This window comes from Salmo salar, chromosome ssa09 (genome assembly GCF_905237065.1).
Source record: "Salmo salar chromosome ssa09, Ssal_v3.1, whole genome shotgun sequence".
Classification (NCBI taxonomy): Eukaryota; Metazoa; Chordata; class Actinopteri; order Salmoniformes; family Salmonidae; genus Salmo; species Salmo salar.
In genome coordinates, this window is record NC_059450.1 from 61,472,606 (window position 1) to 61,496,592 (window position 23,987).

A 23,987-nucleotide genomic window follows, 5' to 3' on the forward strand; every position below is an offset into this window, starting at 1 on the left:
TGCAAGCCGAAGAACACCATCCCAACCGTGAAGCACGGGGGTGGCAGCATCATGTTGAGGGGGTGCTTTGCTGCAGGAGGTACTGGTGCACTTCACAAAATAGATGGCATCATTAGGAGGAAAATTATGTGGATATATTGAAGCAACATCTCAAGACATCAGTCAGGAAGTTAAAGCTTGGTCGCAAATGGGTCTTCCAAATGGACAATGACCCCAAGCATACTTCCAAAGTTGTGGCAAAATGGCTTAAGGAAAACAAAGTCAAGTTATTGGAGTGGCCATCACAAATCCCTGACCTCAATCCTATAGAAAATTTGTGGGCAGAACTGAAAAAGCATGCAAGGAGGCCTACAAACCTGACTCAGTTACACCAGCTCTGTCAGGAGGAATGGGCCAAAATTCACCCAACTTATTGTGGGAAGCTTGTGGAAGGCTACCCGAAACATTTGACCCAAGTTAAACAATTTAACGGCAATGCTACCAAATACTAATTGAGTGTATGTAAAGTTCTGGCCCACTGAGAATGTGGTGAAAGAAATACAATTTGTAATAAATCATTCTCTCTACTATTATTCTGACATTTTCACATTCTTAAAATAAAGTGGGGATCCTAACTGACCTAAGACAGTGGATTTTTACGAGGATTAAAGGTCAGGAATTGTAAAAAACTGAGTTTAAATGTATTTGGCTAAGGTGTATGTAAACTTCCGACTTCAACTGTATAAGTGAAATAATCTGTCTGTAAACAATTGTTGGAAAATTACTTGTGTCATACACAAAGTAGATGTCCTAACCGACTTGCCAAAACTATAGTTTGTTAACAAGACATTTTTGGAGTGGTTGAAAAAAAGAGTTTTAATGACTCCAACCTAAGTGTATGTAAACTTCCGACTTCAACTGTATGTGTATTTCTGATCTGCAAGCATGATATGCCATTCCTAAAATCCTCCCATGTCCCATGAAGGTTTGAGCTTCCATATCCTGTTTGCTGTAGCCTGACTACTCCCATGCCATGTTGCCCATCTCGGTCCCAACCCATCTCAAACATTTTAAATCACACAGTGGATTTCTATATTCCTTGACACGTTTTTTTTCTCCTTTGTTAAATCTTACTTGAATGACTGATCATACCCACACAATCAACGGAATCTCTGAACTGTTTACAAGTAAATCCTCTGAGTTAATCGGACATATCCACTGACACGTCTTGCGTTCGTTCAAAAGACCAGCACTCATAAAGGGATCCCCCTCTAGGCTGGGGGCTCGTTTAGATTGCCATCTTAACACAAACGTTTTGTTTTTTATTGCTTTTGAAGACTTGTATTGGATGTTCACCACCAGGATGTCAGTTTCAACCAGGGGTTGGAACTGGTTCAGGGGACAGAGAAACGGAAAAGAATGACATTAAAAAACAATATCTGAACAGGAATCAGAAGCGGGAACCAACATGATCTATACAGTTCCGAAACATAACCTTTATTTTAAAAGCATGGGAACCGGTTAATAACATATTTTACGTTCCAGATATTTTTTACAGTCCCACAAAAAAGGCTACCTGCCCCACCGAATCATAGGCTACTGTAGCCCACTGATGTTACAAGCGTGATTCAGAAATTAGTGAGAGAGATTTTTTAATTAGAGAAGAATGGATTCACTTCTTCAATGCTAGTTAATAATACTACAGTTATCACGTTTCACATTGGATTTATTAACTACAAAAAGGTAAGAAGTGTTTTTATTTTAATTCGGGCGGCGTTCTGCACACACTAGCTTGTTAGTAGGAGTGTGTCGAGTACTCAGATAAAACGGGTAACGGATATGGAGAATTTTACGAATATGATTATGACACAAGTAATTTTGGCAATTATCTGTTTGTTGTGTGCTCCAAATAACTATTGGCTAGTTCTTCTGTCTGTAACGAAACTATATCGGTTGAGCCTGCTGCAACGATTGTATTAGAACAAGCCGCTCTCCGTTTACTCTCATATCCCCAGACAGACACACTCTGATTTCTCACTCACTCACTCACTCACACCTCACATCGCTCGCTCACAGTCACTCACTCACAGTCACTCGTTTCAGGGCACAAGTCTCCCCTTCTCCAAACATCATGTATTAATCAGAATCCGTAGCCAGTCATTGTTGTTCAATCTAATTATTTTCTGTAGACATAGGCGATGTGGTTGTTTTTGTCTGTCGACTTGGTGTTGTTTAGTAGACCTACTTTGTCTGTCCGTATAATTATTTAATTGTTGACGACGTCTTGTGATCTAAGCTCATGCTTCTTGCTATTATTTCTACTCGGCCAGGCATGTTTACCGAGCGACAGATAATTCGAAAATAAAATTACAAATGTTAATAGTTTATTTTGATTGCACAAATGTTGCAGGATAAGTGTCGGGAGAGAAAAGTTGTGCTTCTCTCGAAAGTGAAACAATATATGGGGCAAGCGAATTAGCCTAAAATGCCGGCAGTAGTAACCAGCCATGCATTAGGGTTTTTACTAGCCTATTTCATTGATAAGTAAATAGCCCTAATGTGCATTTTCATCTGTCGGGGTCGTTTACCTTTGAACAATGTGTGTGAATGAGTGAAGGAATATAACGATGCGCTCTGAGATGCAATCTGAGTAATAGCGCAGTAATGCGCACTCCAGGTATAGGCTTTACGGGCACTTAAGGCGCACTTTCGTGTTTCCCGATCACAAGTAAATCCAATTACGAGTATCAAGTGTGATAAAATAGATACAATTACCAGTGGTGTATAGAAATTAAGTAAAAATACTTGAGTCGTTTTTTTTTAGGTATCTGTACTTTACTATTTATATACTGCTCAAAAAAATAAAGGGAACACTTAAACAACACATCCTAGATCTGAATGAAAGAAATAATCTTATTAAATACTTTTTTCTTTACATAGTTGAATGTGCTGACAACAAAATCACACAAAAATAATCAATGGAAATCCAATTTATCAACCCATGGAGGTCTGGATATGGAGTCACACTCAAAATTAAAGTGGAAAATCACACTACAGGCTGATCCAACTTTGATGTAATGCCCTTAAAACAAGTCAATATGAGGCTCAGTAGTGTGTGGCCTTCGCATGCCTGTATGACCTCCCTACAACGCCTGGGCATGATCCTGATGAGGTGGCGGATGGTCTCCTGAGGGATCTCCTCCCAGACCTGGACTAAAGCATCCGCCAACTCCTGGACAGTCTGTGGTGCAACGTGGCGTTGGTGGATGGAGCGAGACATGATGTCCCAGATGTGCTCAATTGGATTCAGGTCTGGGGAACGGGCGGGCCAGTCCATAGCATCAATGCCTTCCTCTTGCAGGAACTGCTGACACACTCCAGCCACATGAGGTCTAGCATTGTCTTGCATTAGGAGGAACCCAGGGCCAACCGCACCAGCATATGGTCTCACAAGGGGTCTGAGGATCTCATCTCGGTACCTAATGGCAGTCAGGCTACCTCTGGCGAGCGCATGGAGGGCTGTGCGGCCCCCCAAAGAAATGCCACCCCACACCATGACTGACCCACCACCAAACCGGTCATGCTGGAGGATGTTGCAGGCAGCAGAACGTTCTCCACGGCGTCTCCAGACTCTGTCACGTCTGTCACGTGCTCAGTGTGAACCTGCTTTCATCTGTGAAGAGCACAGGGCGCCAGTGGCAAATTTGCCAATCTTGGTGTTCTCTGACAAATGCCAAACGTCCTGCACGGTGTTGGGCTGTAAGCACAACCCCCACCTGTGGACGTCGGGCCCTCATACCACCCTCATGGAGTCTGTTTCTGACCGTTTGAGCAGACACATGCACATTTGTGGCCTGCTGGAGGTCATTTTGCAGGGCTCTGGCAGTGCTTCTCCTGCTCCTCCTTGCACAAAGGCGGAGGTAGCGGTCATGCTGCTGGGTTGTTGTCCTCCTACGGCCTCCTCCACGTCTCCTGATGTACTGGCCTGTCTCCTGGTAGCGCCTCCATGCTCTGGACACTACGCTGACAGACACAGCAAACCTTCTTGCCACAGCTAGCATTGATGTGCCATCCTGGATGAGCTGCACTTCCTGAGCCACTTGTGTGGGTTGTAGACTCTGTCTCATGCTACCACTAGAGTGAAAGCACCGCCAGCATTCAAAAGTGACCAAAACATCAGCCAGGAAGCATAGGAACTGAGAAGTGGTCTGTGGTCCCCACCTGCAGAATCACTCCTTTATTGGGGGTGTCTTGCTAATTGCCTATAATTTCCACCTGATGTCTATTCCATTTGCACAACAACATGTGAAATGTATTGTCAATCAGTGTTGCTTCCTAAGTGGACAGTTTGATTTCACAGAAGTGTGATTGACTTGGAGTTACATTGTGTTGTTTAAGTGTTCCCTTTATTTTTTTGAGCAGTGTATTTTGGACTACTTTTACTTCACTACATTCCGAAAAGAAAATGATGTACTTTTTACTCCATATATTTTCCCTGACACACAAAAGTACTCTGTATATTTTCAATGCTTAGGAGGACAGGAAAATGGTTCAATTCCCTCACTTATCAAGAGAACATCCCTGGTCAAATAATGCATGTCATAACAAGATGCCCAGCGTTACAAGCCAAGCCTCCTCCACCACCTTCTCTCGCTCTCTCCCCACCTGCAAAATTTGTCACATGTCTCACCCTACACTTGTCTGTCCAATGCATGTAGTTAAACAATTATAGCTTGCCCGCTCCATAGCAAGCAGCTCTATCTGCACTGATTGGTGAAGTAATTTAATGTCGAGCTAAAGAAAAGAAGACATCTATTTTAGATCCTTAAAAAGGAACAGAAGGAACGATATAAACCGTTATTTTTGGCGGGTTCGATCCAGTCCAGAACTTTATTTTGCAGATCGGAACAAGAAAAATAATGGTTCTATTTAGTACGAAATGATTGGAAAATAATTTTGTTTCCAAACCCTGGTTTCAACAGATTCTGGCAATTTTGACATTGGATATCGATAACTCCATATCTTAAGAAACAGATTGACGGAATTCCCCAAGGCAAAACTCAGCCCGTTTTCTCTTTTCCCACAGCACAATTCCTGAGCAAGCACAACAATGAGAAGGCTGTCCTAAGGGATAGTGATGTTCATTCTATGCAAAGGCATAAAATATGCATAAGACAATTCACACAGCCCAATCAACAAATTATGCTTGCACCATATAGTCTGTAGATGTAGTTTAAATTCTTGATTAGTGTATGTATGTGGTAATCTGGCCTGCCAGTGGCAACTATCCAGTCATTCTCTAAGGAGGAAAGTTCACACAGTAACTTGGGGAAAAATAATCTTCAATAAGTACCTTAACACAAATCTACAGTGCCCTCCTCACCCATTTCTACAGGGGTGGCCCTTACCAAGGATGATGGTGTTGTATGATACTGTCTCCGGGCTCTTCCCATCATTGTAGAAGGCCAGATGCCACACCCCAGAATCCAGGTACTGGATGAAGCCAGCTTGGTGGAGGCTGACCTGGTGCTCCATCTGCCCTCTGGCTTCCGGCTCCGTGGAAGCCCGCCTCTCTTTGGCGATGAGTTTGCTGCCATCCAGCAGCTCCACAAAGTCATACTGAAGAAAGGTGGAGCAGAGAAGTCAGTTGGGACTTATTCATTGGTCACTCGACATAAGATTATGAAAATTCTGACGTGACATTCTTTGTAGTTCCAGGTGCATATAGGGAAAATATCTGTTGAAAAAAATTATAATTTTACATTAAAGGAGCTATCCATGATTGAATTGAGTCGAAGTAAAGATTTTCCAGAAGAATGATCCTTTTCATTCTGTATGTCATTCTGTATTTCAGTCACACAAACACAAAACAGGGTGTTGAAAGAAGTTAAAGGCACATTAAAAAAGGATTTAGTATCAGAAATGGGACATGCAGCGGACACAACACAAAGCAACTCTCCAACTAACTCAGTACGGATAGGAAATAAAGCATTAAAGCAAGGGTGAGCCAAGTCAACACTCAGTGGTTTAAACCCTTTTGAGAGGAGCTGAGGGGTAGATAAGAGATATTACCCTGCTGATGTAGGCAATTTTGTGTTGGTGGCCAGGGGGCCAAGTAAGAAAAGTCCAAAACCCAAACATTCCTTTACTCCCAGATCAGTGTGTACATATTGTTTCCTTGGCAAAGGCTCATTCTCAATCTAACAATAGGAGCAAATAATAATGGACAAGAAGCCAAGCCTAGCTTGGCCACCAAATGAACCACAAAATAATTATTAGCTAGTACTTGGGAATTCAAAATATTGTTGATCATTTCTTCACAAAACCTAGTTTTAGACAATTGATGAATCATGCAGAGTAAAACAATAACAAATGTAGTTATTATTCTTTTTTTGAGGGGTAGGTGACTTTAAAGTTATTCCTCTACTCAGGCTGTGAATGCAACCAACGGTCAATATCTCTCATTGGGGTCTTTCATGCTCAGTTAAGTAAACACATCGATTTTTCTCCCTGGCAATTTAACAGACCGTTTCTAAGGTAGTGGTGGTGGACTTTGTGTCTACTAAATATTAAAGCATTAGACTTCTCACTAAAGGCTTCAGTCATACAAAAGTTATACTTACATCCAAACTGGTTCTCAAGCAGAATAGTAAAAATGTCTCACCCCTTGTTCAAGAATCGCCTTTTTTCATTTATTCAGATAACTTTTGGTTATTTGAAAAGGAAATAATCTCCAAAATATCGCTATTTTTAAAACAAGATACAGGAAGTTGGTTGCAATTTCAGTTTAATCCACCAGAAAAGACAGAACATGTAACACAACAAAAATTGTGGTTAAACTGAAATATAATATTATTGAAAAATAAATGTTTAAAACAGTTATAATCTTTGTAAATAACATCATAAATAGGACTGGTGGAGTTATGTCACACATGCAGCAAACAAAAATATATGGAAATGTCTGCTCTACCAAAAATTACAACCAACTAATTGCAGCATTACCGCAAAAATGGAAGAGGCAAGTAGAAGGGGGAAAAAAGTAAGAAACTTGTCTGTCAGCCCTGCATTTAAGACCAAAATTGGTTAAAGAAAATTGTGATGAATAGAAACGTATACCAGCTTCATTTAAGGACAACAAACATTGACAGCTGTGCCATATACCATCCATCATTCCTTCAATTCTGACCAGTTTCCCAGTCCCTGCCGATGAAAAACATCCCCACAGCATGATACTGACACTACCATGCTTCACTGTGGGGATGGTGTTCTCGGTGTAATGAGATGAGTTGGGTTTGCGCCAGACATAGTGTTTTCTTGATGGCCATAAAGCTACATTTTAGTCTCATCTGACCAGAGTACCTTCTTCCATAGTTCCAAGTTTCAGATATTATTTTCTAACCCAACCCTGATCTGTACTTCTCCACAACGTTGTCCCTGACCTGTTTGGAGAGCTCCTTGGTCTTCATGGTGCCGCTTGCTTGGTGGTGCCCCTTGCTTAGTGGTGTTGCAGACACTGGGGCCTTTCAGAACAGGTGTATATATACTGAGATTATGTGACAGATCATGTGTCACTTAGATTGCACACAGGTGGACTTTATTTAACAAATTATGTGACTTCTGAAGGTAATTATTTGCACCAGATCTTATTTAGGGGCTTCATGGCAAAGGGGGTGAATACAGATGCACGCACCACTTTTCCGTTTTTAATTATTTTGGTATTTTATGAAAATTCTTTTTTAAATTTCACTTCACCAATCTGGACTATTTTGTGTATGTCCATTACATGAAATCCAGATAAAAATCCATTTAAATTACAGGTTGTAATGCAACAAAATAGTACAAATGCCAAGGGGGATGAATACTTTTGTAAGGCACTCTATATATACAAAGAATGTATAATTATATATATATATATATATTAGTACCAGTCGAAAGTTTGGACACATCTACTCATTCAACGGTTTATCTTTATTTTTACTATTTTCTACATTGTAGAATAATAGCGAAGACATCAAAACTATGAAATAACACAAATGGAAATATGTAGAAACCAAAAAAGTGTTAAACCAAATCAAAATATATTTTATATTTGAGATTCTTCAAAGTAGCCACCCTTTGCCTTAATGACAGCTTTGCACACTCTTGGCATTCTCTCAACCAGCTTCACCTGGAATGCCTTTCCAACAGTCTTGAAGGAGTTCCCACATATGCTGAGCACTTGTTGGCTGCTTTTCATTCACTCTGCGGTCCATCTCATCTACACTTTTTTGATTACTACATGATTCCATATGTGTTATTTCATAGTGTTGATGTCTTCACTATTATTCTACAATGTAGGAAATAGCAAAAATAAAGAAAAACCTTGAATGAGTAGGTGTGTCCAAACCTTTGACTGGTACTGTATATATTTACAAAAAATATATGGGGGATTGGAAATGATGCAGACAATTACACTGATGGAAGCTACAATCTATCTGCAATATTAAAGCTGATCTACCCCCTAAAAAATATTGTTAAAAATGATTAGCTAGTACTTGGGAATTCAAACTAGTGTTGATAATTTCTTCAAAAAAACATCGTTTTAAACAATTGATAATTCATGCAGAGTAAGACGCTCAATAACAAATCAATAGTTTTTTTTATTTTCTTTTGAGGGGTAGGTGATGCACTTTAAAGTTCTTCCTCTCCTCAGGCTGTAAATGTAACCAACGGTCAATATCTCTCATTGGGGTCTTTCATGCTCAGTTAAGTAAACACATCGATTTATCTCCCTGGCAATTTAACTTTCCGTTTCTAAGGCAGTGGTGGTGGACTTTGTGTCTAGGCATTGACAGTTTCCTGCACAGCAATCGCCTTGGACATAAAAGGAGGCTTCTTTCTTTAGGACTCTGTTTGTTGTCTTTGATTTTGTTGGGTTCCTTCCTTCTTTCATCTTGTAATCCCTTCTTTCCTGTTGTAATTTGTTTTGAACTTTCTTTTTCTTTTGATAGTGGCCCGACTGAAAGAGGCTCTTCTTCAATAAGTCAAGTCAGAGAATGTCAAAAAGGTGAAGTTGAAAGCTTTTGCTCTAGAGCAAAGTGGAAAATAGCCACTGCTTGGTCACAACCCTTTAAGTCAGGGTTCCCCAACTGGCAGCCAGCGAGCCATTTGGGGAACTCTGAGCAAAAAAAGAAATATATGTACTGTATGTATATATATAATTTTAATTGTTGGACATAAAATACCAGTAAATGAGCTCCAATTGATTTTAATTTTGTAAATCTGTTCCCAACTATTACCATACATAATACGATGTGATTGTATACAAACGTAAGCAAGGTTTGAAATTATTATGCTTTAGTTGTCACAACTTCCGCCGAAGTCGGCTCCTTTCCTTGTTCGGGCAGCATTCGGCAATCGACGTCACTGGTTTTCTAGCCATCGGCGCTCCATTTTTCTATTATCCGTTTGTCTTGTTTCCATACACACCTGGTTATCATTTCCCCAATCAATCTACTTGTATTTAGCCCTCTGTTTCCCATCATGTTTTGTGTGTAATTGTTTCATGTTTTTGTGGTGTTTGATTTATGCGCTTTACTTTGGTTATGTTCCGTGGTTTTGAGCGCATTTTGATTTATGTAGTGCTCTCGTATTTTGGAACTACAATAAAGTGCACTTGGTTACATTTCGCTTCTCTCCTGCACCTGACTTTGCCTCTCATACACCCGATATTGACATTATATATGTTTGGGCTTCTTGCGGTAAATTTGCAGTCTACAAATTATTTGTAATTATGTTCCTGCCCCCCGACCATCCGCTCAAGGATTAGAATCTGGTCATTCAGTTGATGAACAGTGCTACAAATAAAACTTTGCCTTGGGACACTTCAAACACTTTACTTTGTGAAGATAAAACTGAAAAGGGGAATATTCTAAGCATGGCAGTGGATTTGTTTGTCATTTTGCAAAATTCATAGTCAGATTTTTACACCCTACTCAACAGATGTAGCATTTACCTGTGTGTGAGATGGTGGGAGACCCTTCCTCCCGTAGACCCCAACCAGTGCATTCTTCTGAACAGAGATGTTGAACTTGAGGAAGCGTGGATGTTCCATAGCCAGCCGAGAGCGCCAGAACACCCCTGGCGGTATTCCCTGACTGACCCTCCTGCCCACTTCCACTTGCCCGGTGTCAACGGAGCTGTTTTCCTGATGGGCTGCACCATTCCTGCCTGGAAGGGAGAAAGAGAGAGCACTTATCGTTCATCACCATATTCGAAAACTATACCTATACAAGCTCTCTGAAACCCCAGTTACAGTTTTACAAACATCTGTTCTTGTGTTCTGTGAACCCATTTTTGGTAAAATGATAACATTTTCAATATCACCTTGATTGAAATAAAATGATGGAGAAGCAGCCTTTAGTCATTATGCCCCAGCCTCTGGAATAGCCTGCCAGACAATCTGAGGGAGGCCAAAACTGTGGACATATTTAAAAGAGATCTTAAAAACACACCTTTTCAGCCTTGCTTTTCCTTTGGTGCTAGTTGTTCAGTTTCTCTTGTTTTTCTGTTGTTTTTCATCCTCTTATGTTTGTTGTGTAATAAATATTTCTGTTTTATTTTTATTTTTTTTTTCCTGTGACGCACATCGCATTGCATTCCATGTCTGAAATGTGCTGTATAAATAAAGCTTGATTTGATATGATACAGACACATGGCTCACAGTCTATATCGCTGGCCCTCATGATATGAGTCCTGCTCATTAGGTGAGGCACAGTCCAACATAGAAATACAAGTGAGCTTAATTAAGCAGTTACAGATATTTCTACTTCCTGGTACAAATTCAGTTGATTATGCTGTACAAACTTCTTTATTCCCACTCAAATAGACCCTAGCTGGTTGCACCATTATGAGACTGGAACAGATCGTTCCACCATCTGTTTCCCTTTCTTTTTTGTGGTACTGGTGATTCACTAATGTTTAGGATCTAAATGTAATAGCTGATACACTACCTGATACAGTACTGTAACAATACATCAAAAGGACGGGGAGGTGCTTTTAAAAGGTTAATGTAGCTGCAAAGACACCCACTTAAACATGACTCTGCCTGAGTTACGATCAAACATACATTTGCCGACGACACGACGGCGGTAGGCCTGATCACAAACGACAATGAGACAGCCTATAACAGGGTTCCCCTTTTTTGGGGTATTTTGTTAGACATAAAGCACTGTAAAAACACCAGGAAATCAGCTCCAAGTGACCTTAATTTTGGAAATCTGTTCCCAAGTAAAATCATGCATAATATGATGTGGATCTCTATTTCAGGCGGTGCCACAGGAAGGGCCCAAAAATTGTCAAAGACTCCAGCCACCCAAGTCATAGACTGTTCTCTCTGCTACCGCATGGCAAGCGGTACTGATGCACCAAGTCTGGAACCAACAGGACCACGAACAGCTTCTAACCCCAAGCCATTACGCGGCTAAATAGTTAAATAGTTAACCAAATAGCTACCCGGACTATTGACCCTTTTTGCACTCACTTTCTTGACTCATCACATACGCTGCTGCTACTGTTCACTATCTGTCACTTTTTCCCTAGTTATATGTACATACAGTACAGTGGAGGCTGCTGAGGGGAGGACGGCTCATAATAATGGCTGGAACGGAGCAAATATAATGGCATCAAACACATGGAAACCATCTGTTTGATGTTTTTGATACCATACCACTTATTCCGTTCCAGTCATTACCACGAGCCCGTCCTCCCCAATTAAGGTACCACCAACCTCCTGTGATATAGTCTCTACCTCAATTAACTTGTACCCTCCACATCAACTCTGTACTGGTACCTCTTGTATATAGCCAAGTTATCATGACTCATTGTGTATCTATTATTACTGCATCTATTATTTACTTTTCTATTATTTCTCTATTCTTTTTCTCTCTGCATTGTTTGGAAGTAAGCATTTCACTGTTAGTCCACACCTACGAAGCATGTGATGAAAAAAAAATGATTTGACTTTTTCTCAAATGAAAAGTTAAATACCCTACTTCCGTGTACAGTGATGTCATGATCAAAGCATTAATGTTAAAATCTGTTTCCTGATAATTATTTCAAAAACCACTTAGAATAAACATGTGAGTGGAACTAAAGCAGGACTACTGAAATTAAATGTAAATAAAAATTATTTACATTTTTCTCACAATGGCCCTCCGGAGTTTAGATTATAACAGACAATATTAATCCAAAATTCTTGGTATGAATCCGTCTATGAAGTTATGTCAGCTTCCCACTTCACAGTTTAAAATAAAGACCATAAAAACCAAGAGTGGTCCATTTGTGATTTAGGTGCTCCATTAATACCTGTGAAGGTCGTTAATGTGGGTGTTTTCTATCTTTGTTTGTGTGGGTGTTTTTTGCATGAGGGCCTTTCCTGTCACTTGGCGCCAAAATGGCGCCAAAATGAAGACATACAGAGACACGTTTGCCTCCAGAGAGAAAATGGCCTGAGAAAATGGCCTGCTATCGATTGCCTTTAAACAGTCCCAAAACGAGCCTCCTGCTATCTTCATTAGCACTACTAACAAGGTTTTAAATCTAGACCAGTTTAAATCACACTAAGCTTTCACCTGCCTCCTCAAACCCAATGAATACCATCATGGCAGTGCATCTTAAATACCTAATAATGTGCAAAGATTAAGTCAGTGGCCTTTTGCTGTAAAGGGGAAGGAAGGTGGCACACGTGGCAGACATCGCATACAAAATTACCTCTACTGGTAAAGGCTGAATGGGGTACAGTATAATGATTAGGTTGTGCAAAGCTGTCTGGACAATTCAGAAGGTATCTACAGTATAGGCAAGGCTGCTTTTGGGACCATTTTTGTGCTGAGCCAAATGCATCACATTAGCAAGCCGGATGAACAAACAAACAAGCACCCAGTGCAATTTAGGGCTACAAACACATTCAGAAACTTAGAAATATGTTGTGTTCCTTCCTCAAATGTATGCTAAATATTTAGGTAAAGGGCTATCTGAATAGGTTTAGCTAAGGTCCTTACCATAGTCAGCTGAGAGTGGTGTCAGTATGTTTGGTTGAGTGGGCAAAGTCTTCACCCCTCCATTCTCAAATGTGGGTTGGTTTTCTGTTTCTTGAAGTTGCCAGTTGAGGCCGAAAAAGTGCATTGCTGTAATGTGAACAAAACAGTGGAGTATACTAGGGTTAGGGCAAACCAAATCAAATCGCTAAGACACAACACTTGCTGGACAGCATTTCCAGGAAAAAGAGATCAGACAAGACATAATTTTGTGACCTGGGGTGACCTTGTCCCCTCTGCATTAAATCCTTCTATATGTGGCCCTACATCTTCAATGTCTAAGAAATACTAAAGAGTGGGAATTATTTTGTACTAGGTTAGCTTACTATGGGTGTTCCCCATGTAGGCTAAGTGCTCTACTGTAAAACTCTACAGGGCCCAGACACAGCAAGCACAATCAATACTGAGGAGAGGAGGAACACTGCTGTGCCTCTTTAGGCACACTAGAGTGTCGGGACACAAACAGCACTGCATCAAAGAGCACAGTGGGACGTTGTACTTAAAAACCCAAACATTTGTCACCAAACATACAGGAGGAGGCAGATGAGGGTCTACTCCTCAACGCCTCTAATAAAAAGCAAGCAATTCAAAAACAAGCAATACAAGGACACCCCTAAATCAACAACAAAAAAATCTGAAAACCGAATTGTTTCTATGTGTGTTTGTGTATCAGAGAGTAAAAGTGTCTTCGAGCCTCAAACTATCTAGTTAACCTGTTGAGGACAGACGTTCCGCCAGCGGAACCCCGTTCCGCCTGCGGAACCCCTCGCCAACAGCCAATGGCATCGCAGGGCGCGAAATACAAATCCACAAAAATATCACAATTCCATTTTTTCAAACAATCAACTATTTTACACCATTTTAAAGATAAGACTCTCGTTAATGCAACCACATTGTCCGATTTCAAAAAGGCTTTACAGCGAAAGCAAAACATTAGATTATGTTAGGAGAGTACATAGACACAAATAATCACACAGCCATTTTCAAAGCAAGCATATATGTCACAAAAACCCAAAACACAGCTAAATGCATCACTAACCTCTGATGATCTTCATCAGATGACACTCCTAGGACATTATGTCATACAATACATGCATGTTTTGTTCAATCAAGTTCATATTTATATCAAAAAACTGCTTTTTACATTAGCATGTGATGTTCAGAAATCGTATTCCCACCGAAAACTTCCGGTGAATTTACTAAATTACTCATGATAAATGTTGACAAAATACATTACAATTATTTTAAGAATTATAGATACAGAACTCCTTTAAGCAATCGCTATGTCCGATTTTAAAATAGCTTTTCGGCAAAAGCACATTTTGCAATATTCTGAGTACATAGCTCAGCCGTCAGGGCGAGCTATTTTGACACCCGCCAAATTCGGGGCTCACTAAACTCAGAATTAGTATTAGAAAAATTGGATTACCTTTGCTGTTCTTCGTCAGAATGCACTCCCAGGACTGCTACTTCCACAACAAATGTTGTTTTTGTTCCAAATAATCCATAGTTATGTGCAAATACCTCCGTTTTGTTCGTGCATTCAGAGCACTATCCAAAGGGTAACGCGCGAGCGCATATCGAGACAAAACAATTCTAAATGTTCCATTACCGTACTTAGAAGCATGTCAAACGCTGTTTAAAATCTATTTTTATGGTACTTTTCTCGTAAAAAAGCGATAATATTCCAACCGGACAATGTTGTATTCATTCAAAGAGGGAAAAGAAAAAATGGCGAGGTCTCGTGAATGCGCATCTCCCATCTCTTAGTCACAAGGCAGACCACTGACAAACTCTGCTCCTGTACTTTGCCCAGAGACAGGAGACACCTCAATCCGCTTTCTGAAGGCTTTAGAGAGTCAATGTAAGCCTTAGAAAGTGTCACGTAACAGCTAAGATACTGTAGATTCGATAGAGATGCAACAGAAGGACTAAATATTCGCAGACAGGCCACTTCCTGCTTGGAATCTCCTCAGTTTTTTGCCTGCCATATGAGTTCTGTTATACTCACAGACACCATTCAAACAGTTTTAGAAGCTTCAGAGTGTTTTCTATCCAAATCTAATCTAATCATATGCATATTCTCATTTCTGGGTAAGAGTAGGTACCAGTTTAAATCGGGTATGTTTTTTATCCGGCCGTGAAAATACTGTCCCCTAGCCCAAAGAGGTTTTAAGCTAGTCTAGTATTGCGTAACCAACCAAATGCAATTTTATTCCTCCAACCCCTGTCTCTGAATAAGATGCTATCAAGCTGTGTCTTGTTGTTTGGGGAGACTTGGTCTTCTATGAACACAGTGAGAGGGTGAGACTCCTTCAAAGATTGTCAGCTGTGGAGCCGTGCTGAGGAGGCCAAACTCCACCGTTTCGGATTTCTGAGTGGTTTGATCTGAATCAAAACTTTTTTCAAAACACACTCCTTGCAGGGCTAGAGGGTATAGGGTCTTAACTGCAGAAAATACATAGCTAACTCGCAAGGAGAAACAATGCAGCGGAATCAGAGAGAATGCAGAATGGGATCACATTTTTGAAAAGTTGGGAGAAATTAGATGGATGCATATGGATGCAGCCTGGTGTCAGTCATACTGAACAAAAATATAAATGCAACAATTTCAAAGAAGTTGCTGCGTTACAGTTCATATAAGGAAATCAGTCATTCATTAGGCCCTAATCTATGGATTTCACATGACTGGGCAGCCATTGGTGGGCCTGGGTGTCAAGCCCACTCAATGGGGAGCCAGGCACTGCCAATCAGAATGACTTTTTCCCCACAAAAGCGCTTTATTACTGACAGAAATACTCCTCACCCCCCCCCCTCCCCTCAGACAATCCTGCAGGGGAAGAAGCCAGATGTGGAGGTCCTGGGCTGGAGTGGTTACATGTGGTCTGCAGTTGTGAGGCCAGTGGGAGGCACTGCCAAATTCTTTACAACAATGTTGGCGTTAGCTTATGGTAGAGAAATTAACATTGAATTCTCTGGCAACAGCTCTGGTGGACATTTCTGCAGTCATCATGACACTTGCACACAGCCACAAAACTTGAGACATCTGTGGCATTGCGTTGTGTGACAAAACGGCACATTTTAGAGTGGCCTTTTATTGTCCCCCAGCACAAGATGCACCTGCGTAATGATCATGCTGTTTAATCACCTTCTTGATATGCCACACCTGTCAGCTGGATGGATTATCTTGACAAAGGCTGAAATGCTCACTCAAAAATGTGTGCACTAAATTTGAGAATACACTTTTTGTGCATATGGAACATTTCTAGGATCTCTTATTTCAGCTCATTTAAAATGGGACCAACACTTTACATCTTGCATTTATATTTTATTCAGTATAGTTGTTTTTTGTTTACTGACTTGACTTGCTAATGTGTGTGTGTGTGTGTGTGTGTGTGTGTGTGTGTGTGTGTGTGTGTGTGTGTGTGTGTGTGTGTGTGTGTGTGTGTGTGCGCGTGTGTGTGTGCGTGCGTGCGTGCGTGTGTGTTAGAGAGAGAGAGTGAAAGAGAGAGCGAGAGATAGAGAGTGCGAGAGAGAAAGAGACCATGTGAGAGTGCATGTAAGAGCTCATGAGAGTTTCCTTGTATGTTCTGTATGTGTGGGACTGTGTTTCTTATCTGGGGGCTGGCAGAGGCAAAGTATATGAGTGTATATTGAAGCTATTTAAGACATTGCACCTGGCAGGTGTTTTGGCTGCAGATGAAAGAGAGGAAGGTGAAAAACTCAACCTGAGGCAAGTGGCAAAGAAAGCCTATATCTGTTGAACTCCCACACTCACACCAATAGGAACTCCCACTTGGCAAACACACTCATGCACTCACAGGCACACACGAACGCAAACACACCCTTAAGCCATCGGCGCACTCATAAGCCGTATAAGCGGAATCCAGAAACAATACAACCCACAAAACACACACAGTAAAATCACATGCAAGTTATGATAGAGCACGATAAAAACATGAATCACAAAAAAAACAGGGTCCAGATCATAAAGGGATAATGTACTTTTATGGCCCTCTGCTATGGAGAGCACTCTCCCCGGTCTTCTCCATTGCATCATTTCTACACAGACCTATTTCTCTCTATACGAGCATGTCATCCTGTCCTCCCTTCAGCACCATATGAATCTTATGGCAGTTCAGGAGAAAGTCACACAGACCAAGATTAAGAGTGTGTATCACTCAGGAAGACAGTTAGGACAGATAAATCTCCACCTGTTTTATCGCTATGGTCAAGCCGCTAAAGGTTAGTGAGAAGTCATCTTTGATGCATGCTGTAAAAACCTGGCAAAGCCCATTCTGAGAGGGAATTATGTCGTATAGGGGAAAATGGTTCGCTAATGAAAGAGATGAAAGCACTTCCTGAAAGACATTTGTTTCACCAGAAAGTCTTACAGCTCTCGATTCCTCGCATCCCCTCCCTCACTTCTTCTCAAAACACTTTGGAGATGAAGGCTTTCAAGTTCTTAGGATAGTTCACTTGTTTTCGGGGTTATTCCACATCAACAGATGACGTTGTCACAATGTTGCAAATAGGTTGTGAGAAGGTCAGTCATGACAAGTGACAACCTTGTGATAAACTAATGTTGTCAGTAGGGTGCTGGGTGTGTTGTTCTCTAGACAGTGTTATTGTAGGGTGTCGAGGTGAATTTAAACTGTCTGTCTTTCAGGGCTCCAATGGATAGGACTGGGTCATGTCAGTGAGCAGGTTGACGTTTATTGTCATGAGTCTTGTCATGGAGGCAGAACTGAGCGATTTCCCCTTAGATAGGCTAGCTGCAAAGTCAAAATTGGCTATATTGTAAAAATGCATGAAAAAAAAGCTTTTTCTTCTTAATTTAAGTTTAGGGTTAGGCATTAAGGTTAGCAGTCTGGTTAAGGTTACATTTAAAATTTGTTTTAATGACTTTGTGGCTGTGCTAGCTAGTGACCACTCTGCAGAGCTGCCCCCAGAACAAGATTCATGACAAAAAACGCTAACCTGCTGTCAGTGATGCCACACTGTGGGTGTTTTATCAGAATAGCAGGATGATGCAGAGCCCTTGTCAGTGGAACTGCCATGATGTGACAGATTCAAACACGACAGTGTCATCGGGACATGTCTCTGTATCCGACTGACATACGACGACTGGTGGAATAATATCCTAAAGTCTGCAATATCTGCTCAGCAAGATAATGCAAGGTAATGCTGAAAGAGCATTATCTTACCAATTATCTTACCAATGAGAAGATCCACTTTTAGCACAGCTTATAAAGTCGTCAGTCAATGCTGATTGAGCTGACTCAAAGCCATTCAGTCAAGTCAACTTGTCTATCAGGAAGTCTCTCCTGAGAACTGAAGGCTGTTTCACCACTAAGGTTGAATGGCAAGCCATTTATATTTGTAAGTATAATATCTTTGAAAGGCCTTTGAAAATAGTTGTAGTACCCATAGTTGTCCATGTATGTAGGGATGATTGCTATTATGCTCTTTTCTATACTTAGCTTGTCTTTTTTTTGGGGGGGGGGGGTAGACCTACAGCTATCTATACTACATAATACACAATATAAACAGAGTACAGTGCAAGCAGGAAGGGTCATGGTTAACTACGGACTAATTCAACAATGTCAATAAGGAGGGGCTATAGTTACCTATACAATAGCAGAGGATGATTGACAGCAGGACAGCCACGCCCACTGCACTCAGGGCGGTGCACCTCCAGGAACAGTGCTTGGGCGATTTTTTTAACTTGAAAGCCCCTCTAGAGAGGGTGTTTCTGGGTAGGGGGCGTGCCGGTGTGGAGTACACTGCCCCTGTTGCCATGGTGTAACCTGGGGTTGGTGTGCTAAAGAAAGGGGTTGTTCCTGTGCCCGTTTTAAAGAGGAAGTGTCTGGGGAAACAAAACAGAAAATGTATACATGAATATTAGATAATGATGAAGACAGAAAAAATATATATATTTGGTTATGAATTCCTATTTAACATTTATTTAATATAAAATACATGCCATTTAGCAGACACTATGAAACAAAGGGTCTTAGTCATCCGTGCAAATGTTTTTCATATGTGGCCCCAACAGGAATTGAACCCACAACCCTGGCATTGTAAGTACAATGCTCTACCAACTGAGTCACAGAATAGCAAACTATTTATTCAGGCTAATCTCATTAAAAGGACATCTCTTTTGTAAGAGAAAACATGGACATGTCAGTATCATGTACGAAAGGCCATTATGGGTAATTAAAGGGTTTTAATCACAAGCACTACCCTGGCTTTGTCTATTAACTTTTTAAACCCACGTGAAAATCTCTGAAATTGGCAAATTATGCCTTGATGCCTCTCTAGCTATCACATCGTCCGGCCCTCCACTAACTGTTGGTAAGAATCTTCCTGTTGTGCCACTAATCTGTTGGTGTGATTTTGGGTTCGATAAACAGAGCCATGAGGTTATAATGCCATCCTTACCGCCACTCCACAAAATGTGTCACTATATTCACAACATTGACAGTTCTGTAAGTCACTTTTGCTAAAAGCATCTGCTAAATGATTTATAAAGCTACAGTATGTCACTCAGAATGATGTGTGGTATTCAAACAGGGGTATTCACAGATCTGGCACAGACTGTATGGTGGATTCAGCAGCTTGTTTGAAAAGTTGGAGGTAAAGCATATTCATGTGTATTATGAGTTTAGGGATCTGGAATATGTCAATTTTTCTTTTCTCACAGGTTAATGGATTCAAGTCACTGATTGGTCAGAAAAAGGGGTGGGCGGCATACTTATTTCTGATTTGTGCCGTGATATTGATTTGAGCATACCGTGAATACTGGGGCCTATTTACTTGCTGCTTGGCTATGAGAATGCAACAAATGGTGCCATTTCACATTGATATTGAATAAAATAGCCAATACAAAAGGTTAGTTCACACTAAATGGATTATTGCATATCAGGTCCCACTACTCATCTGCAGAATATAAAGCACTGTTGTGTTCTGAATACCAGTCTGGTGGACATACATAGAGTAGGATAGCAGACTGCGTGCAAACAGTGGTGGCTCAGAGGAAATGTTTTTGGAAATGATTACCAAACAGAGTGGCGGTATAAATGTCTGCGGCTATACACACTGGATGACCATACGTAATCGATTAGAAGGAGCGTAAGCAATGAAGCACATTACTATAGTAATTCGGGCAGCTCTATTGATGTGTGTGCGTTTGTGTCTGTGTGTGTGTGGGTGCGCATGCATGAGTGTGTAAGTCTCATTGAAATGGCCTTCACACAAAAGCGATAACCAAGGCAGGTTCCCTTTGCTCAACTCACTTCCTTGTAATCAGTTTGACATTTGAAACACTCATGTGAGGACAAAAGACAAAACATACAGTGGGCGGATTTGGACCTCAGCTAAGTCCCTGCTGTAGGTGAGGGAGTACATTAGAAACAATGAGCACTAGTGCCCTTTGAGTATGTAATCTACCTATTAGCCACTGCATTGTGTTAGCATCAGCATTGGTGGAATAATACGACTCTTTAAACCTTGATCCAGGCACTCTACCGATGTAGCGGGCACCTAAATCCATCTCTCTTTTTCCCTTTCACTGTCCCTCAGTCTTTTTCTCTCTTCCTATCAGTAGTTCTCCCTTCCTTGCTCTCTTTCCCTCTCACCCCTTTAATCTTTTACACTCTCTCCCTCCCCCTTCCTCTCTTTTTTCTCTCTCCCAATCGCTCTTTCACACTACCCCCCCCCCCAACCCATGGAACCACCAGCCCTCTCAGCAGGGGACCTTGTAGCAGGTGCTAGCCTAGTGCAGCAGAGCTCATCTGTGTGATGATATTTTCAGGGGGCAGTCCCTTGGTGTTTCTGGGCCATTGTGCATGCAAAGATCAGAGTGGCACCATATTGAGATGCTTCCCCGGTGCGCTCAGGCTGCTGCACATAACTAAGTCAATTTGTTTAATTAGCATTAAGACATGAAACATTGACTTGAGAGATATGTTCATTGCGGACACAAAATACGACAATTTGTTGTTTTGATTTTTTAAATGATAATCATATAAGAAACGACAATCTTATTAAGTATTTAGTAATGCAGTTCATCTACGCAAATTATATTTTAAAAAAACATATCTACAAGAATAATTATCTTAATTTCCCATGGAAGACAGAGATATGCTCTACACTCTATTCTTTCAGGAGTGTGGCACTGATCGTGAAACTATCATTGCATGATTTTCTGACTCAAGACATAATTTCATTTTATGAGCCGACTCCCCTGACAAGCGAATCTGATAAGGACCGACAGACCATTTATAAAAGTAGCGTTTGGAACCGCAAACGTTGAATTTGTGTCATAATAGCTGTTTCAACTGCTCTTTATTAAATATGTGTGACAGAGTTCAACTGGATTCCACAGGACGTAGCAGGCAGTCAATGTATAGCCTAACTGCACCTTATTGAGAACAGTATTTATGGTATAGAAAAAATATATATGTTTTATTGTCACATACACTGGATAGGTGCAGTGAAATGTGTTGTTTTATAGGGGCAGCCATAGTAGTACAGCGCCACTGGAGCAAATTAGGATTAAGTGCCTTGCTCACGAACACAGACAGATTTTTTACCTTGTCAGCTCAGTATTTGAACCAGCAACCTTTGTCAATTCATCAGGGCATGGACTCCACAAGGTGTCGAAAGCGTTCCACAGGGATACTGGCCCATTTTGACTCCAATGCTTCCTACAGTTGTGTCAAGGTGGCTGGATGTCCTTTGGGTGGTGGACCATTCTTGATACACATGGGAAACTGTTAAGCATGAAAAACCCAGCAGCGTTGCAGTTCTTGACACAAACCGATGCGCCTGGCACCTACTACCATTCCCAGTTCTATAGGCACTTAAATATTTTGTCTTGCCCAATCACCTTCTGAATGGCACAAATACACAATACATGTGTCAATGGTCTCAAGGCATAAAAATCCTTCTTTAACCTGTCTCCGCCTCTTCGTCTACACTGATTGAATTGGATTTAAGAAGTGGTATCAATAAGGGATAATAGCTTTCACCTGGATTCACCTGGTCAGTCTATGTCATGGAAAGAGCAGGTGTCCTTAAGGTTTTGAACACTCAGTGTATAGTGCACACTATATAGATATCGTAAATCAATTTCAAACATTTGGTTAACTTTTAATACTAAACTGATATGGGAGTACATCACATATAAATAATAATTACCTGGCAAAGTGTATGGGGTCGACTTTCCTCTCGAGGAGAAGAGTAAATCACACAATAATGGATTCAGTAGTGCCTTTATATAACGGTAATTGAAAATATCCGTATTTCTATAGAGCCGAGCGTTAAAAAGTGGAACCTGAGTGGTTGAAAGCCCTCCACACACGTATAAGTTGTGAATGTGTCCATGGTGGTAAATAGTCTGGGACAGAACAGAGCAGGCAATAACAAAGTTATATTGGCAACTAATTGAGCACTTTAATGGAGGAGCTGGAGTGTTCTTAGAATGAATTGGAACAAAAGCTTGAGTGGAATAATTTCTGAAGAATATCTATTCGGTTAGGAAACCTGCGTTTCTCACTTTGAAAGTATTAATTGGATTTAATTCAAATTGCGTCTCAAAGTCTAAAACTCGTACATATTTACTAGATTTGTGTAAAGTTAATACATTCGTTAATTGTTCTAAGTCGGGTATTTTCCTACAACATGAGGAGGAAGAGTTAGACTTTGCTTGAGAGTCCGAGTATTTCAAGCCGTGTTTTGGTGGTATAGAAATGGAGGGAAGCAGGTGACAGCTGATATCATAAAACATCAGCCGTTTAAAATAGTTATACATGTCTCCTTGTGCGCTCAATATTGGGACATGACAAAAAGAAATGCACAGATATGACCACTTGTTGAATTAGGCCTTTCAGGAAATGAGTCAGTCTATTGCCTTTTGACAACATAGGCAAAGGGCTCTCAATTAAATGTCTGCTTTGAGAAGATATCGAGAGATAGACTTAACACACGGTTTAATGGGAGAGTCTAATAAAAACACATAAATGGGACCCACACCTTTCCTCTTGGATAAACACATTAGTGATTGAATGCAGCTTTTCAATAAGTTAAAATAACAGTTTGTTATGAAAGCAATATGGAATGGGGCCAAATTTGAATGCAAATGCTTTAAATACCACATCCTTAATGGGGGCTATAATACGATGAATGTATTATAATGAATCATAACATTAGCTAATGTGGTCAATCATTGTGATTGTCCTAAAAAGCCATGCTAAAGTTATAGGAGAATGGGTAGTACAGGCACGTTCTAAATGCATGGAAATGATAATACCCCTGAGACTTTTTTGGTCCCATTGAATTAGTTATTACTATGAGTTGAACAGAGAAAATAAGTTCAACGATTTCTGTAGGTATCTCTATGGGGGTTAACTGAACCAAAACCAGCATGCTGAAAGGCTAATGCATGTTATCTGGTGCTCTTGTTTACATTGAACAACCTAGTAGTTTACTGGACAAATATAGTTGTACGCATAGCTATGGCCATCCCATAAGCCCCATGATGTCACCATGACACCCAATTCCCTCCCACAGCGAGGTACTTGCTTTAGAGTAAAGTGTGCAGATAGTGATTTCTACCCTGGGCTGATGATAGAGGTGTGCATATGGTTTTGTCAATACCGGCAAGGCAGTAAAGGTCACAGCAATGTTAGTATTCAATTACCGTGTTTTCCTCGGCATGGAAAAACAAATGCTACATAACCCAATTGATTTGGTCCTATCCTGAGAGCATCTTACTGCATGATGCTAAAGAAAAATTCCAAAATTCCACATGTATCTAGATTGTGTAGGAGTACTTTGAGCAAGGGAAACGTCGAGCTGGAATGGATTCATCCACTTGTGTCCTTTCAAAGTACAACGTAATATACTTTCCTGGAATGTTATGGACAT

The 23,987-nt window shown here is 40.7% G+C and overlaps 1 protein-coding gene across 9 annotated transcripts in view; it reads right to left on the bottom strand.

Annotated features, from left to right (window-relative positions):
• Window positions 1-23,987, bottom strand: part of LOC106611581 (teneurin-3) — a 228,084-nt gene that overhangs the window by 75,863 nt on the left and 128,234 nt on the right. For 8 of the 9 annotated variants that reach the window (XM_014211947.2, XM_014211944.2, XM_014211943.2 and 5 more), the window contains 4 exons: window positions 18,686-18,924; window positions 13,020-13,145; window positions 9,974-10,188; window positions 5,388-5,598 (listed from right to left, as the gene is read on the bottom strand). In XM_014211947.2, coding sequence (XP_014067422.2) covers window positions 5,388-5,598; window positions 9,974-10,188; window positions 13,020-13,145; window positions 18,686-18,924 — 791 coding nt within the window. The remainder of the gene's footprint in view (window positions 1-5,387; window positions 5,599-9,973; window positions 10,189-13,019; window positions 13,146-18,685; window positions 18,925-23,987) is intronic. The other variant, XM_014211945.2, reaches the window with a different exon arrangement.